Source organism: Hemiscyllium ocellatum, chromosome 22 (genome assembly GCF_020745735.1).
Source record: "Hemiscyllium ocellatum isolate sHemOce1 chromosome 22, sHemOce1.pat.X.cur, whole genome shotgun sequence".
Taxonomy (NCBI): domain Eukaryota; kingdom Metazoa; phylum Chordata; class Chondrichthyes; order Orectolobiformes; family Hemiscylliidae; genus Hemiscyllium; species Hemiscyllium ocellatum.
Window position 1 is genome coordinate 21,068,224 of NC_083422.1, and position 19,651 is coordinate 21,087,874.

At 41.3% G+C, this 19,651-nt stretch overlaps 1 protein-coding gene across 1 annotated transcript in view; it reads left to right on the top strand.

The window, feature by feature from the left end:
• dntt (deoxynucleotidyltransferase, terminal) overlaps positions 1–19,651 on the top strand; it is a 268,384-nt gene that overhangs the window by 83,263 nt on the left and 165,470 nt on the right. The window contains exon 7 of the mRNA XM_060842390.1: positions 4,108–4,240. Coding sequence (XP_060698373.1) covers positions 4,108–4,240 — 133 coding nt within the window. The remainder of the gene's footprint in view (positions 1–4,107; positions 4,241–19,651) is intronic.

The following is a 19,651-nucleotide window of genomic DNA, read 5'->3' on the forward strand; positions in this document are numbered from 1 at the left end:
TCTTAGTATCAGCAGAGGCCTTCAAATAAATTTTCTATTTTGTCTGTCCGGCCCTTTTTTTGGAAGTGATTCTGTATTGGAAGCACTGCAGTGTGTCATGATTTTTCTGGTTGACTTCTGTGTGGTGTTTCAAGTCATGTCTTTAAAATTATCTCAACCTGGGAAATTGACTCGGGGGCTGAGGTGGGGTAGGAGATGTAAACAGAAGACTCACCTCACCAGAATATTGTGGAATCTTCTCTTTGTCTCTAAATTAACATGGTGGTTACATCTTCTCATTGTGGAATTTCTGTTTCAACCTGTAACATTTTAATGTAACTTGCAGCATAGCAATACATTAAATTATACTGATATTGCTAATTATATTGAAATAGAGTAATTGTACAATTAAATCATCAAAGTGGTTAATTTGTTTGACTTTGATTGCTAGCTAAGACAATCTCATCAGGTTTCATCAATGAGCAAAAAGATTTATTCATTATGAACGATCTTATTCTCTGATAAGTGGCAAAATGGTTATTAACCACTGCTACACCAACTTAAACTGTATCTCATTTAAAAGCAAATGCCCATGCATTCGAGCACAATTAGGAAGAGGCAAGATTTACAGCTCTGCGGCAATGATATGGGCGGCAAAAACAAACGCAGACAAAATGGAAAAGTCCCATGGATCAAGATTCCAAATCACAAGAGTGGAATAGGTGACGTTCTCCACAGTACTTGGTAGCTTTCTGCTGACTATGATCATGTTATTGCCCAGTAACCAATCAGTTAGACTCCAGGTCCTTACTGAGTTACCACTTCACCTTTCAGAGTCTTTTCGAATGTTGTCCTTTACTCAGAGAGAGAAATTGTTTCCTGGTTAACTTCTCCATCACTGTGAGGACTTTTTCCCCCACCCCAGGGCAGAGATGTGTCTTTGGTGTAGGTTTCTTTACAGGCTCTTCTTTGACAACTAGTAGGTTTTTGTTTTTCAGGCTAAAGAGAGCTGTCTTTTGCTGCAGACTTCTTGGCAGTCTGTTTTCAAATGCCTCACTCACAGGTCTGTAGCAAACTGGAAGCAAAACCCAAAGCTGTTGCCAGGCAACTTTCAGCCCAAGGCTCTTTCCACAGGCTGAACTAACAAAAGTGTCAAATCCACCTTACTTCTCATCACACTGCTTCAAGCAGTATGTACAATGAATAAACCTACTGCTACTTTTTGTTGTATAAGGAGAGCTGGAGAAAGACAGAGTAAGGGGCGGTACGGTGGCTCAGTGGTTAGCACAGCTGCTTCACACCGCCAGGGACGCGAGTTCAATTTTAGCCTCGGGCGACTCTGTGTGGAATTTGTACATTCTCCCTATGTCTGCGTGGGTTTCATCCCACAGTCCAAAGATGTGCATGTTTGGTGAATTGGCTCAGCTAAATTGCCCATAGTGTTGTCAGGGATGTGTAGGTTAAGTTCATTAGTCAGGGGTAAATGTAGAGTAGTAAGGTAATGGAATGTATCTGTGTGGGTTACTCTGCATAGAGTTGGTGTGGACTTGTGCCAAATGGCCTGTTTCCACATTGTAGGGTCTCTATGATTCTAGACCCCAAGTCCTGGTCACTCACTAGAGAAGGGGAGCTGACTGGGGCTGAGTTATGGAGCTCCCACAAGCTCACAATGATCCCCTATTTGTCTCTGGCAACATGCACTCTGAGGTTATTACAAAGTCCCAGGACACCAGTTTTGTGTGTACTATGCTTTTATTGAACAGGTTGTAAGATGACTGCTTACATTGAGTGCCTCCTGGCAGAGGTCACATAACTAGGAACCACATTAATGTGATCTCCACCTTGAAAAACCCTTCAAAAGAAATCAAATTTGCTTGTACTACCATTTACACTATGAGTTACCCAAATTATGCACTATGCAAACTGTTCACATATATTTTCAAAATTGTTTGTTATTCTAGTTAGCCCATCTTTTATCAGTCAAAAGGCTTTTTCTTTCTCCTGCTTCTGTTATTTGGAATAACTTGCTCTCTGGTTTTGCTTCAAAATCATCTGAGCTGAATCTGCAGATTTTTTTCTGTTGTCTTTATCGCCTTTCCTTTAGATATATTAGTTGTGTCCAGAAAAGCAATCCTTTTGATTTTCTTGACTACAGCATCAAGGTTGCTTTGTTTCTCTGTCACATCGTTTATTTAACTATTCATCGGATAAAGTGACCTGGTAGCAATAAATCTCGACTGACAAATTTGGGATTACTGGTCCAATTTTTTGACTAGCTTCTGCTGAAATGATTGACTCTAGTTTTGTCAGGAATTCCAGACCATCAGTCTTGTAATTGTGTTGGGCTCTGAGACTAATTTGTCCTCTTGTGGTAAACTTCATTCCTTCACAAGGCCTCAGCTTCACCTTGCAGAGTTTCATTCTGGGTTGACATCTGGTCTAATTTTACACACGTCTGTGAAGATCATAATGTGTGGGACACAACTTTGTCTCTCTGGCAATTCATTTCTTTTGTTCTACTATCCTTCAATGCAATTGTTACAAACCAATTTTCTGACATCAAATTTGAAGTTGCTAACCTGCTTTAAGGTATGTGTTGAATTGTCCAAAATTGTTGTCTGACATCTCTATAATATCAATGCTTGATTTGTCAGAATCTCTGGAGTAATCATCTTGATAGGCTTTACAGCTTTTGTTTACATTCTTTGCAGTTCTGTGCAAAGCGATTTAGCTTCTTGCAGTTAAAATGCTGTTTTTTCTTCATGTTGGGCATTTGCTTTAAATAGCCACAACTTATCTGTTAACCTTGATCTTTTATGCTGACCTTTTCACAGATAATTCTTGTTGCTTTCCATATTTTTGCACTTGAAAGGTCTAGATTGCTTTTCAAGATTGTGAACAGATCTGCACTGCTTATCAATGTCGGGCACAGAATTGGACTGTTTTTACACATAATGGACAAGCTCATCTATTTTCATATATGTGTGTTAGCTGTTGATCACAAGCTCAGAGCTTTTGCATATGCTTATGTGTTCTTTGAGAGCCTACTCTCTTCTCTTAACAGCCATACTGTTATTGCAGGATCACTTGGTCTAAAATAATCCTACCTTTAATACAATCACCTTTCAGGTGCCTGAATTCACAGGATTCTGAGAGCTATGTTAATGCAGTCACCTATCTATCAATCTGCTCTTTTTCGCCTTGCACTGTAAATTTGAACACACATTTTTGTGCTATATTCAATTCAGTTTCAAAACTTGCCTTCAAGGCTTTTGAAATTTCTGCGCCGAGCTCTTGTGGTTCTTTCTTAACCTCTTGCTGCATGGTTTTGCAACCTCTGGCTGTTCTGATCTCCAGCCTGTCCGTCAATACAGGTGATCAGTTCTTTCAGCCTAACGAAATAACGCTGCACACCACAATGAGAGTTTGCAAAATTCTAATGCAGTGTAAGCACATGTGTCACTCGGGAAAATAACAGGCAACAAAATGTAATCTTGAAATCAGAGTTTAGTGACTGCCATTTGGGTTACTTCTACTGCGACTAATAAGGTACTCTAATCTATAGAAAACTACACTGAAATACTGCTGCTTTTTGACAAATCTATTCAATAATCAGAACTCTTTTTTTCATTCGCTGCTTTGACATCGCAGGAACTGCACATACAGACATGTGCGTTCTGTAGTTGCCATGTCACCAAACACAGCCTAGAAACTATGGGTTGTACTAATCTGTATGGAATTGGAACTAGGATTTTGGAATTTAGTGAAATTCTTGGAATTAGTCCATCATATATTACATCTATTATTGGCATAAGAACAATCCCTTCCAAGGCTGACTGGCAATAATGAATTTTAACATACCTGGACATGAATTTCCAGATTTGTGCATTCAGCTTGGAATTTTTAGAATCCTTGTCTGAATGATAAACCAATATCATCAAATTTATTCCTCAACTCTGTTTCTCTATGCATTCTAATCTGCTTGAGGATGTCTTCTCCTGTGGTGATGTAAAATAAAACTACCCAGAGTCTAAAACTTAAGGGTTGATGTGTTTGACTTTAACTATGGTTTAATTTGCCAGTTGCAGCCACACACTAAAGTGCTTAACAAAACTTTTCCCTCTTTAGGTTTTTTGCACTACGAAGACATCAATAATGCTGTAACAAGATCAGAGGCAGAAGCTGTAGCTCAAATTATAGAAACCACCATCCATGACTACAGACCTGATGTCAATGTGACTTTAACTGGAGGGTTTAGAAGGTAAGTAATATGGAGACGTGTTAGCAAGTCCTAACCATATTATTTTTCTATGTGATTCTGTTATGAACTTTATTTCTTTGCAACTGCAAAGTTACCTGAGCAATTTGATAGACTGATGTTGCATACATTAGTTTGTGAATCATAACTTTGATTGCTCAGATTTTAGTGGATAGCTACTTGCTATCAGTTCATATTGTTTTGAAATAATATTTGATTGTCAGTTTAAGGACTGGGTATCTTGTTTTCAGCTAATCACTGATTTTCAATGTTCGGTTGTATGTTGCTTATAAGTGGGGGTGCTTTTCAAAGACAAGCAATAACTGAACACTAGACAGAGCTTTAATTATGTAGCAATGCTGGATTTTATATATTGTAAATATTTCTGTTTCAAATATTACCATCCATGCAAAGCACAACTAAATTATTTCCACTAATGCATTAGAAATCAATTGCTCTTGTATAATTTACTGTATATAACAAGATCACATTTCACATTGTGTAGGAGGAAACTGTATTCACACTTTTATATAATATCCTGACACCAATTAAAATGTATCCATATTCAAGTTTTTAAAAACTTTATGAAATAAATAATTCTGTTTATTTGTGTAATTTTGAGCCTATTTCATGGGATTGCACTAATATTTTGATACTTTTGTGGACTTTGCTTTTTTTTTTGATGAACAAAGTTTGCCATGGTTGTTGATCTAAGAAATCAGATATGCTGAATTCTTCAATGTGAATAATGCAACACTTAAGAGTCTGAGAAACTCAGTATTGAATCTAATGTTGCTAGTTTATATCTTTGTAAATTATTGAGAAGATGTATGCGAACCAACACAATTTCGATTCAGCATTGAATAGTACTATTACGTAAACTGACCAAGGCATTATTATTTAATGCATGTTATTGAATTTTTCACTATTAATTATAGGTAATACAATGCTGTAACTCTTAAGCAATGTAGCGAGAGAACCAACAATTGAAGCTGTTGCAGTGTTAAGCAAACATTCTAGATACCCTGTCAGGAATGGTGCTTTGCCAAAGGGAATTATTAACTGACAGCATTGAGTTAAATAACTTATTTTCACCATTCGCTTGTGAGAACACTGAAGACCTATGCCATTTATGTATGCTCAAGAGCAGTCAGAAAACTCACTTTCCCACTGCTGCCATTTTTAATGTATTGAAACTATTATGACAAGCTGAATAGAAGTTCCAACTTTATGTTTACTTTCATGACTTTTAAACCTCATCCTCTTCTCTCCCCATGGGCAGTATTCCCACCCCTAGGCTTATTCTAGAAAAAAAATCATTCCTTTGGGAGAAGATGAGGCAAATAAAGACTGATGACTTATTCTAGATCACAAACTTTGTACATAACCTCAGTTATTTTGTTACATTGGGTGGAATCTTACCCTCTGTGGTGTAGTTTGACCATTGGCGAGAGAAGTGAAAACATCAGGAGAGAGTGAAAAGAATTAGATGTTAGTGTTGAGGTTTAGCATCTCCTCAGCATTTTAATGAACTTTAGCATCATGCCCTTGAATGGTGTTTCACTTATTTCCATGCAGTTGCATCTCATTAAATCCCCAACGCACTTTATTGATTTCCACAGAGTGGAGAAGATCATTGACATTTTTCCAAGACTGTTAGGCATTTCCCTGCATTGTTGAGTCTCCGGTGACCTAGGTGGCAGCAGGCTGGCAGGGTTCGATGTCTTGGCTTCCTCTGCTGGTGGGGGCGATTCCAACTGTGCTGGGCATCTCCGGCTGCCAGTCCTTGATTAGTGGCAGAACAGCCTTTTAAACATAGCATCGGCACCAGGAATCCTGGGATATCCTGGTAGTGGTGAGTACTATTCATATGCAGCCCACTTGCTGTGGGAAACATAGCAATTGGGAAAAAAACGAATCACAAAAGGACCCACATCAGTCTCCTTGATTCATTCGTAGAATCATAAAACCCCTACAGTGACGGGCCATCAGGTCTGCACCAACCTTCTGACAAACATCCCATTCAAATCCAGCCTGCCACCCTATACAGTAACCCTGCATTTCTCATGGCTGATCCATCTAGTCTACACATCCCTAGACACTATGCAATTTAGCATGGCCAATCCACCTAATGTGCACATGTTTGGACTGCAGTAGGCAACTGGAGCACCTGGAGGAAAACCACAAATATATAGAAAAACATGCAAACTTCACACAGTCACCCAAGGCTGGAATTGAACCCTGGGCCCCTGGCATTGTGAAGCAGTAATGCTAACCACTGAGCCAGCATGCTGCCAAAGAGTGAAAGGGGCCTGATGAGTGGTTGTCAGAGGCTGACAATGGATTTAGCTTATTAATGAATCAATTAACATCCATTGGCTCCCACCCAATAATTCAGTAGTACCTGAGGAATGAATAGTGTCCTCATGGCTTGTTGAATTTACTGTCCTATTTCTAGAGGTGTCCATTATGATCAGGCAATCTGCTGAAAATCATGTCTGTATACCCTTGCTTGCAAATCCCCATCCCACCCACAAGCCGCACTCTGCATTCCATCTTCACTCACCTTCTGAAGGGCCCTTCTATTTTGCCTTCTCCATAGAACTGAGGGGCTTCCTCACTGTGCATTGAACAGTTGGTGAGATCCATGTTGTTTCATCAGAATCCTGGTCAGTATCTTTAGAACTGGCTTGAAAAAGAAATGGATTTTCATAGAGGTAGCATCCTGTTCCAGCAAAGTTTTCAGCTTCAAGCTGAACCTGTTTGAAAATTTTGCTAAATTGGATGTCAATGTTCTTTAAAAATTTATGGACATATTTTCTTCTTCCTGACAATAAAAGGCTATTGATGCTGATTTCAAAATGTTGGATGTACACAGTTTTCCGGCAGACAATTTTAAGAAGTTCAACATGAATTGTGAATGTCTAGGCAAGCTGGTCATTCCTAGCTAATGATGTCTGGTAGGAACTGCAAACACAGGCAGCTATAGCAGTTTATAAAAGGCCTGTAGAACTACCAGGATCATTATTGTGCATACTAATATTTCAGATAGTTGAGACCATTAAGGATACCTCATAACACAGACTTCCAGGACTATCATTATTTCTGCATGCTAGACAACTTTGCTTTTCAAAGACCTGGGGATAAATTTACTGGAACGGGCATGATGGTGGGTGCTAGGAAAATCTGGCTGGAATATCTGCACGTGATTCTTGGCAGTAGGAAAGCTGTACTGAATGTCAGCCAAGGCCTGATGTGGGAATCCCATATACTGATGGAACCCTGTCAGTTAAATAGTTCATTTATGACCACTTAAAGCCAATTATCCTTGAGCCCACTGGGATTTAATAATGGCTTGGGGACTTTTTTGGGTCTCGCACTAGTTTGCTGTGCCCCTGGAAAGCTGTCCAGCAAACCCTGTTGAGGAAAGGTCACCGGACCCGAAACGTTAACTCTGATTTCTCTTCATCGATGCTGCCAGACCTGCTGAGCTTTTACAGCAATTTCTGTTTGAGTTTTCCTGTGGCCTCAGTGTGGGGATTTTTCTTCTTATCAGGCATTCCATGCCCAGCTGAGGGAGCCAGCACAAGGAAGCTTTCAGCTGCTGAAAAGTAACACTGAAGAACATAAGAGTTAGGACCTGGAGTGGGTCACTGAGCCTGCTGAGCCAGCTCTGCTCTACTATACCATTGTGGCTAGTCTGATTGTAACTTAAAAATCTCTTTCTAGCCTGCCCCCTTTAATCTTTGACCCCCTCCCTCCACCCCAGTTGATCAAGAACTCTTCTCGCTCAACCTTGAATGATTTCAATGACCCAACCTCCATTGGTCTCTGTGGAGGAGAATTCAACAGACTCATGACTCTCACTCTGCCTTAACTTTTTTTATTCACTTGTAGGACATGGGTGTCACTGATGGGCCAAGTTATCCTTGAGAAGCTGGCGGTGAATTGCCTTCTTGACCGGCTGCAGTCCATGTGGTGTAGGTTGATCTTAGGGAAAGAATTCCAGGATTTTGACCCAATGTCAGTAAAGGAATGGTGATATATTTCCAAATCAGGATAGAGGTGGCTTGGAGAGGAACTTGCAGACCGTGGTGTTTCTTCTGTCCTTGTCCATCTAGATGGAGTTGGTGTGGGTTTGGAAGGTGCTGTCAAAGGTTCTTTCATGAATTTCTGCAGCGCATCTTATAGATGGTATACATTGCAGCAGCTGAGCGTTGGTGGTGGACTGAGTGGATGCTTGTGAATGTGGTCACCAAGAGTTATGATGGCTCAGTAGTTAGCACTGCTGCCTCACAGTACCAAGAACACTGGGTTTAACTCCAAACCAGGCTACTGTCTGTGTGGAATTCGCATCTTCTCCCCATGTCTGTGTGAGTTTCCTCTGGGTGCTCTGGATTCCTCCCACAGTCCAAAGGTGTGCAGATTAGGTGGATTGGCCATGGGAAATGCAGGGTTACAGGGATTGGGTAGGGGGTGGGTGGGTCTGGGTGGGATGTTCTTCAGAGGGTCGGTGTGGATTCGATGGGTCGAATGACCTGCACCCACACTGTAGGAGTGTTCCTAGCCTCTGACCCACTCTTGTAGCCGATGGGAAACTCAGAATTTTTTAACAATGTCCTTTAGATCCAGAGTTGGCTACAAGAGTAGCATCCTCTCAGCATCCACCCTGTCTCCTCAGAATCATATATAAAATAACCTGTCATTCTTCTAAACTCCAATGGATATAAACCAAACTGTATAAGTAAATGCCATCATTCTGGAAATCGGTTGTGTGAACCTTCTTTGAACAATTGTACGGCATTTTCAACATTTCTTAAGTTGGGAGGCCAAAGCTATACACTGTACTCCAGATGCTGACACATGATGACACTACCATTGTGGCAACACGTCTCCCCTTTTATACGTAATTCCCCTTTAATAAACATCAACATTCCATTTGTCTTCTTAATCAACTTGCTGCACCCTCATGTTTCTTCTTGTGATATCTGTAACAGGACACCCAAATCTCTTTGCGCCATATTGTTTTGCAATTTCTCTCCATTTAAACATGTCAACTGCTAATGCATCCTTCCTGCAAAAGTTGACAAGTTCACATTAACCCTTGCGTTATATTCCATCTGCCAAATTTTTATTCACTCAATTAATCTGTTTGTATCCGTTGTGTCCTTTTGACAGCTTACCCCCACACTTTTCTACTTGGCTGTGTGTCTTCAGTGAAATTAGCCACTTTTGGTCCCTTCATCAAGGTAATTGATATAGATCATAAATAGTGATGTCCATTACTAATTTCTGTAAGCGAAAGTGGGTACTGCAGATGCTGGAGATTAGAGTCGAGATTAGAGTAGTGCTGGAAGAGCACAGCAGGTCAGGCAGCATCTGAGGAGCAGGAGATTCAACGTTTTGGGCAAAAGCTGATGAAGGGCTTTTGCCCGAAACGTCGATTTTCCTGGTCCTCGGATGCTGCCTGACCTGCTGTGCTGTTCCAGCACTACACTAATTTCTGTAGCACTGTACTAGCACAACTTTCCATTGAAAAAGGAGATCTATTTATCCCAACTCTTTTCTCCCTCTTACCTAACCATTCCTCTATTTTATGCAGTAACCTTTGATGTGGCATGCTATCACATAACTCCTGAAAACACATCACATCTCCTTGATCCACCTTGCTTGTTACTTACTTAAAGAATGCCAATAAATTAGTTAAACATGGATTCTCTTGCACAAAACTAGGTTGACTCTGTCTGATTGCATAATGGCTTTGAACAATTCTCTTTATGACAAATGGTGTGCTAACTGGCAGATAGGATCTTGTGTTCTGTCACCCTCATTTGTCAAATAGAGAATTGACGTTTGTGATTTTCCAGTTTGCCAGGACTTTTCCAGGATTTTGGGAAATTTGGAAGATCATACACATTGCATCTACTCACTCTGTAACCACTTCTTAAAAGACCATAGAATGCAGGTAATCAGTTCTAAGGCATTGTCAGCCTTTAATTATAATAATTTCCCCAGGACTCAATCCTCACTGATTGCAACAGTTTAAATGTCCGACCCCTTGTCTTTCCCTTGCCCTTGCAATTGATCTCCCTTACAAACAATCCACTACATGCAATCCCCACCCCATCCAATCTCCAGAGATTCCCTGATGTTTTGTAATGTCTCAGAGTATGACTGGCAACACACACTGGCTCTGCAATGCTGCTGGTACTGGAGAGCTGCCAGCCTCTGATTAGCTGCCAATTCTGGGAGCAAGATTTCCACTCGACTGGAGCTTTGATCATGTGGGAAGCCTGATGCTGCCTAGTTGAATGTCAATAACATCAGCCCATTCCTGGGAGAAACAAAATGGGGCTCCCACCATTTCCCCACTGGTGGCATGGGTGAGGTGTGGGGGGGATTGTGGTTGAGGTGTAGCTGGTGTTGGTAGACAGACTCTCAATGAACAGAATAAGTTCTACCCCTGCATTCAAGGCCAATGTTGGACATGGACAAGAGGATTGCCAAGAGATGTAGCAATGCTTCACTCATAAATGACTAATTAGCCTTACTTTTCAAAGAATCATAAGTAACCCAGAAAGAGTCTTAAAATACCTTCTGTGACATTTCCCACAACATCTCCTTCAATATCATTAATATCTATAAATTGTTGCTTTTTTCACACTAAGTTCAAAAATGAGTGTTCATGAGATAAGTTACTAGGAGGCCATTAAAATATTAAATTCATATAATTCTCTAAACATTTCTCAATGGCCTACAATGGAAACTGTCACTTGTGCCAGGGTCATCATTTCTGTTCATTGTTACAAAGTGAATAAAAGAGTACTCCAGGGTGGAACTCCCATCTGTTGAAACTTCCAATGTTTAATGATAAAGTGGCTTGTTGAAGCCAGGCCACTGTTGTGGAGAACCATAAGAAGATGGCTCTTATTAGTGATTGGAGATCATTGCAGTACCCAGGGAGGCAGGGGAGACCTTGAGGTCTCCAGAGAGAATGCCACCTGTTAAACTGGCCTCTGCCATCCTGCAGATTAAATGGAAAATCCCAATTGGTTTAACAAATCTTAAAGGGCTGTTGATCATTATGAGGCTGCATTTATGCTACTACTCCCTCTCCTACATCTGGGAAATGGCTGTGGGATGCCTATTGTAGTGCCGATTGTAACGAGGTCAGCCAAGTGGACCTCATAGAATATGAGTTCCCTGATTAGGGCTTTTAATCTTGTCCAATCAGGGAGCACTGGCTGACTGATACAAAGCGGAGTGTCAGACATTCTGACACATTGAGACCTAACTCTAAGGGATCTGGATCAGTTGAGTAGGCCGGTATCCAATAGAGTGCACACCCTGGAAAGTGTATCTATATCTGGTTTGGAACAGTTAAGTTGCTTAGCAACATTCAAATTGGAACTAATCCAAATAAACTCCTGGTTAAAAGATCATCCAGTTCTAATGGAGGCTAATTTTGGTGTGGCTAATTCTGAGCTCGCAGAACCAGTCTTTTACAGAATTTGCTCTGGGCTCGAACATTTATGCAAGACCTCAACTAGACTAAAAACCTACACCAGGGAACCTATACCCCTACAGATTAAGGGTAGAGCGTCAGTTCCAGTCTCACATGAGAAGCAGCTGGATCAGTTACTACTGAAGGCTCGGGCCCAAGCCTGATGGGGCGAAATTAGTTGAGATTGACTCAATATTTTTCATTAAATTTGCTGCCTGAATAAAGTCCTAATTAAATACTTTGAAGTTTTTCATAAAGGTCTAGGTACTATTAAAGGAGCAAAGGTCACCTTGCATGTTGACCAGGAAACAATTCTATGATTCTGCAGTGCCATTTGCCTTAATCAGAAGTCTGGAAAACAAGGGATTCATCAAACCAATGCAGTTTGTGGAATGGGAAGCACCAGTCTTACTGATTGTGAAGTCTGAGGGGTCAGTTTGCCTTGTGGGGAATTTAAACAAGCAGCTGGATAATTAACCAATCCCTCATATAGAAGATTTAAGCGCAAAGCTGCAGAGGAAAGGGGGGTGGGGTGGATGCCAGAAGGGTTGGGGCTGTCCTTCACAAAGTTGGATATGATAGGATTCCCAGAAGTATGCTATAATTAATACCCACAAGGGTTTGTACCAATACACAAGACTGCCACTTGGGATATTGTCAGCCTATGCAGTGTTTCAGTGGATGGCGGAGAACATGAGCAAGGTTTACCCCAGGTCATCATTTATCCAGATGATGTGCTAATAACAGGGAAGACCAATAAGGAGCACTTAGAGAGCTTGGACATAGTTGTTAAATGGTTTTCCCAGGCAGGCATATGCCTCAAGAAAGAGTGTGTTCCAAGTACCCTAAGTACCCTACCTGAGCTGCAGAATCGACAAGACCCAGTTACACCATTTGGAAGACAAGATGAGGGTGATCAAAGGTGCCCCAGCTCCCATATCTGTACCAAAGCTTACGTCTTTCCTTGGGCTGGTGAATTATTATGGAAAGTTCGTACATAACCTGGCTTCCATTCTGGCACCTTTGCATCAACTCTTAAACAAGAGTCAGCATTGGAAATGATTACGTAGCTTTCAGGGAAGTGAAGAAACAGCTGTCATCTTCTATGGTGTTGGCATATCATGATTCCAAGCAAGATATAATATTGACGTGTGATGCTTCCCCTTATGGCATTGGGGTAGTATTAGCTCATAGGTTGTCCAATGGAAAGAAACGCTCAATAGCATATGCATTCAGGACTTCAGATAAGGCAGAGTATAAACACACTCAGATTGAGAAGGAAAATTTGGTGGTCAGGAAGTTCCACTAATACCTTTAAAGACATACATTTGTAATAATGATGGACCACAAACCCTTGCTAGGTTTACTTTAAGAGGGCAAGAAACTGCTGTCCATAACTTCAGGTGAAATTCAGTGGTAGGCTCGAATAGTAGTGCTTATAATTACAAGTTGGAACAACATCCGGGTAGCAAATATCAAATGCAGATTCATTGAGCCACCTCCTGTTGGCAGATATACCACTAGTACTACCGCCACTCAAAGAGTCCGTAATGGTTTTGAATTTTCTGGACACATTTACACTCAGAGCTGACAAAATCAGACTTTTGACACTAAAGGCTCCTGTCCTGGCAAAACTAAAATGACTGGTGGGGGTGGGGGAAACCAAAGAGCCATCACAACCAGAATTGAAACCATGATTTGGAGATGCCGGTTTTGGATTGGGGTATACAAAGTTAAAAATCACACAACACCAGGTTATAGTCCAACAGGTTTATTTGGAAGTACTAGCTTTTGATGCGCTGCTCCTTCTTCAGATGGTTGTGGAGGATAAGATTATAAGACACAGAATTTATAGCAAAAGTTTATAGTGTGATGTAACTGAAATTATACATTGAAAAAAAAACCTGGATTGTTAGCTGAGTCTCTCATCTTTTAGAATGAGCATATTGGTTTCAGTTCTTTCATATGTAAATTGTAGAATATTTAAAACTTACATTCTCAAGTGAATGTAACTTTTAAATGTTCTGCGATTTACATATAAAAGAATCGAAACCAACATGCTCATTCTAAGAGATGAGAGGCTTAAACAATTCAGGTGTTTTTCAATATATAATTTCAGTTACACCACATTGTAAAGTTTTGCTATAAATTCTGTGTCTTACAATCTTATCCTCCACAACCACCTGATGAAGGAGCAGCGCATTGAAAGCTAGTACTCCCAAATAAAGCTGTTGGACTATAACCTGGTGTTGCGTAATTTTTAACTTAGAACTGAAACCTGTTTGGATCTGTATAGACTGGATCATTATAGAGGATGGCATATTATTATGGGGAAAAAGAGTGATTATCCTAAGCAAAGATAGCCAGCAGATACTGGTGAAACTCCGAAAGGGTTATCCAGGGATTTCCAAAATGAAGATGTTGGCAAGAAGTTATGTCTGATGGCTAGGATTGGATATGGAGACAGCTGTATTGCTGGGGAGTGCCCAGAGTGCCCACAAGGACAATAATTACTGCCAGCAGCTCCTCCACACTCGTGAGAAGAGAGTCATAGAGATATACAGCACAGAAACAGACCCTTCGGTCCAACTCTTTCCATGCCGACTAGAAATTCTAACTTAATCTAGTCCCATTTGCCAGCACTTGGCCCATATCCCTCTAAACACTTCCTATTCATATACCCATCCAGATGCCTTTTAAATGTTGTAATTTTACCAGCCTCCACAACTTCCTCTGATAGCTCATTCCATACATGCACCACTATCTGTGAAGAAGTTACCCCTTAGTTCCCTTTTATATCTTTCCCCTCTTACCCTAGACATCTGCCATCTAGTTCTGGACTCCCCCCACCCGAGGGAAAAGATTTTGTCTATTTATCCAACCATACCCCTCATGATTTTATAAACCTCTATAAGGTCACCCCTCAGCCTCCGATGCTCGAGGGAAAACAGTCCTAGTCTGTTCAGCCTCTCCCTATAGCTCAAACCCTCCAACCCTGGCAACATCCTTGTGAAACTTTTCTAAACCCTTTCAAATTTCATAACATCATTCCAAAAGAAAGGAGATCAGAACTGCATGCAATATTCAAAAAGTGGCCTCACCAATGTCCTGTACAACCTCAACATGACCTCCCAATGCCTATACTCAATGCTCTGATCAATAAAGGAAAGCATACCAAACGCCTTCTTCACTATCCAATCTACCTGTGACTCAACTTTCAAGGAGCTATGAACCTGCACTCCAAGGTCTCTTTGTTCAGCAACACTCCCTAGGATCTTACCATTAAGTGTATCAGTCCTGCTCTGATTTGCTTTTCCAAAATGCAGCACTTTATATTTGTCTAAATTAATTTCCATCTGCCACTCCTCAGCCTATTGGCCCATTTAATCAAGATCCATTGTATTCTGAGGTAGCCTTCTTCGCTGTCCATTACACCTCCAATTTTGGTGTCATCTGCAGACTTATTAATGAAACCTCCTATGCTCACATCCAAATCATTTATATAAATGATGAAAAGCAATGGACCCAGCACCAATCTAGTTTGTGAGGCATGATTTCCCACGCACAAAGCCATGCTGGCTATCCCTAATCCGTTCTTGTCTTTCCAAATACATGTAAATCCTGTCTTTCAGGATTCCCTCCAAACGCCTGCACACCATTAACATCAGGCTAGCCAGTCTATAGTTCCCTGGCTTGTCCTTACCACCTTCCTTAAATAAACCATGTTTGCCAATCTCCAGTCTTCCGACACCTCAGCAAGGGGCCCAGTAATCACTTCCCTACCATCCCACAGAGTTCTTGGGTACACCTGATCAGGTCCTGGGGATTTATCCGCTTTTATGCATTTCAAGACATCCAGCATCTCCTCCAATGTAATATGGGCATTTTTTAAGACGTCACCATTTATTTCCCCACATTCTATATCTTCCATGTCCTTCTCCACAATAAACAATGATACAAACTCCTTGTTTAGTATTTCCCCCATCTCCTACGGCTGCAAACATGGACTGCCTTCCTGATCTTTGAGGTGTTCTATTTTCTCCCTAGTTACCCTTTTATCCTTAATGTATGTATAAAATCCCTTTGTAGTCTCCATAACCCAATTTGCCAAAGCTATCTCATTTCCCCTTTTGCCCTCCTGATTTCCCTCTTAACTATACTCCAACTGCCTTTATATTCTTCCGTACCTGACATATGCTTCCTTCTTTTTCCCAACCAAAACCTCAATTTCTCTAGTCATCCAGCATTCCCTAAAACTACCAGCCTTTCCTTTCAGTCTAACAGGAATATACTGTCTCTGGACTCTCATTATCTCATTTCTGAAGGCTTCCCATTTTCCAGCCATCCCTTTACCTGAGAATGTTAGCGTTTGAAATTTATTGCATAATACCATCAAAGTTAGCATTCCTCCAATTTAGAGCTTCAACTTTTAGATCCGGTCTACCCTTTTTCATCACTATTTTAAAACTAATGGAATTATGGTCGCTGGCCCAAAGTGCTTCCCCACTGAAACCTTAGTCACTTGCCCTGTCTTATTTCCCAAGAGTAAGTCACATTTTACACCTCTAGTCGGTACATCCACATACTGAATCAGAAAATGTTCTTGTGCACACTTAACAAGTTCCTTGCCATCTAAACCCTTATCACTATGGCAATTCCATATGTTTGGAAAGTTAAAATCCCCGACCATAAGCACCTTATTATTCTCACAGATAACTGAGATCCCTTACGAATTTGTTTCTCAATTTCCCTCTGACTATTAGGAGCTATAATACAGTCTAAGTAAGGTGATCATCCCTTTCTTATTTATCAGTTCAACCCAAATTACTTCCCTGGATGTATTTCTTGGAATATCCTCCCTCAGTACAGCTGTAATGTCCTTTCCATAGCATTTGTATCCCGGAACATTATGCTGCCAGTCATAGAGATGTACAGCATGGAAACAGACCCTTTGGTCCAACCTGTCCATGCTGACCAGATATCCCAACCTAATCTAGTCCCACCTGCCAGGACCTGGCCCATATCCATCCTGTCCATCTCTGAACCATATTTCTGTAATTGCTATGATATTCCAGTCCCATATTCCTAACTATGCCCTAAATTCGTCTGCTTCCCTATTAGACCTCGTGCATTGAAATAAATGGCAGTTTAAATAATCAGTCCTTCCTTGTTCTCTGCTTTATCCCTGCCTACCCTGACAGTTTGTTTGGCTCCTTTTCCCAACTGTACCAGTCTCAGATTGATCTCTTTCCTCACTATCACCCTGGGTCCCAACCCCTCCATTTTACCCGTTTAAATCCTCCCGAGCAGCTCTAGCAAATTTCCCTGCCAGTATAATAGACCCCTTCCAATTCCGGTGCAATTCCTCCTTCTTATACAGGTCATTTCTAAACCAGGAGAGATTTCAAAAATCCAGACGTGTGAGCCCTTCTCCCCTGCACCAGCTCCTCAGCCATGCTTTCATCTGCTCAATCCTCCTATTTCTACCCTCACTAGCTCATAGCACCAGGAGTAATCCAGACATTATTACTGTCAAATTTTTAAATTCCTGTCCAACTATCTATATTCTCCCTTCAAAATCTCAACCTTTTCCCTTCCTATGTCGTTAGTTTCAATGTGTACAATAACCTCCTGGTGGTCCCTCTCCTCTTTGAAAACATTCTTCGCCCTCTCTGAGACATCCCTGATCCTGGCACCAGGGAGGCACCACACCATTCTGATTTTTTGTTGCCAGCCACAGAAACATCTGTCTGTGCCTCTGCCGAGAGAGAGTCCCGTAGCACAATTTATTGCTTGGTACCCGATGTACCCCTCATTACACGAGAGTCTGTCTGGAAACCAGAAACTTGGCTGATCATACTACATTCCCCCAAGAGTCCATCACCCCATTCATTTTCCAAAACAGCATGCTTGTTTGAAATCGGGATAGCCACAGGAGACTCCCACACTACCTGCCTACCCCCTGGAGTTAACCCATCTACCTGACTGTATTTGCGGCTTTTCTCTCTTCCTATAACTGCCATCCATCTCACACCTCCTTGCTCTTGTAAATTCTTTACTGGCTCTAACTGCCACTCCAACCGATCCATGCGATATTATAGGATTCACAACAAAAGACACTTCTTGCAGACATAGCCATCAGTAATATGGAAAATCTCTATAAACTCCCACATCCGACAGGAAGAGCATATCACTCTTTTAAAGGCCATCTTTGCTCCTTCACAATCTCCAGACCCAGAAAATAGCATCGTCTTTTTGCTCTAAAAACAGTGCTCTGTAACTTAGTACTTATGGTTTATGTTTTTTTTTAAATTTAATCAAGGGACAGATCTCAATAACACATATAATCAAGAAAGAACCCACTGTACTCACTATTGTAGACCTACAGTAAGGTTACACTTAAAAACTGCACTTACCTGTTCCTGTGCTGTGAGCTCTCCCCCACAGGTTCCTCCAAGGTCAGCTGTGAATTTTGCTGTTTGATAATTTTTCCTAGACACCCTCCGTTGCCTGGAGATACATGAATGGCCTGGCAAATCCTGGACTTGGTTACATGTTGACTGTGCATGTACTTTCATAGGCTCAATGTTCTTTGTCATTCTGGATACCCACTCAAAGTGACTGGATTTGTATGGAGTTCATTCATCAAACATGGGGACGACAATAAAAAACTGTGTGCATCTTTTGCAATACTCAGACTCCCAGACATGTTGCTTACAGATAACGAACCATTGTTTACCAACAGGGAATTTGAGTATTTCCTACAGTCCAATGGGATTTATCATATAAGGACAGTTCCATACATCCATCATCCAATGGCCTGGCAGAAAGTGCAGTCCAAATGTTGAAAGCAGGTTTAAAGAAGTAGCCTACAGCTTTGCTGGAGACCAAACTGCCTCAGTTCCTATTTGATTTTAGTACCATTCCCCAGGGTGGCACCAGCAGAGTTGCTAACAGGGAGAATATTCCACGCTAGGTTAAATCTGATCTTCCCTAACCAGGAGTGGAGAAGGGTAAACAGCGAAGGATGGATTGCACCTGAATTGTAAGGGGACTGATATAGTGGCAGGAAGATTTGCTAGAGCTGCTCAGGAGCATTTAAACTAGTAAAGTAGGGAGATAGGACATAGGCAAATAGTGTCAAATGCTAGACTCTGCGAAGTGAGATCGTTCATTACAGGGAATGACGTTTGGTGTAGGAACCACAGCAATGGCCTTCCACGTGTAAGAGATACAGTCGCTGCAAGGTCAGATAGTGACATATAAAGTTCGAATAGGAGTGATGGTCCTGAACAAACATGTGGACCATATGAAAGCCACAAACATGAAAATGGTGTTGGAGTAAAATGTGCCCTGCTCCTTGGAACAATGTGTGCTCTTTCTCTTCATCAAGCATTGATAAGACCCCTGAATTTGAAATGGATATAGTGGATCTCACTGCATCGATGCCTTTGCCATTGGAAGAAGAGGATGAATTTCTCCCAAGACACACTGGATGCTTGAAGCGAACTCCTATGTGTTACACACCACCCGTGTTTGGATGCTGAGTCAGAGAAAGCTGACCTGGTGTTAAAACATCGCAGGAGGTTCTTTGAGAAAAATGACTGGCCTATGTCCTTGGATGTAGAGGAGGACAGATGTAGTGATAATAATGAGGTCAGTCAGGTGGACCTCATAGAAAATGAGTTCCTTGATTGGGGCAGTTAATCTGTTCCAATCAGGGAGCCCTGGCTCTCAGATTTAAAATGAATATCAGACAATCTGACACTGTGAGAGCTGGCTCTGAGGGAGCTGGATCAGTGTCAAGGACTCTCCATGTTAAATAAAGGGTGGCTTGCTGAAGGGATGCCGGCCTCTGTGGAGTTATTTTACCCATTCTCCCAATCCCAGTGAGGTTGAGGAATCAGATC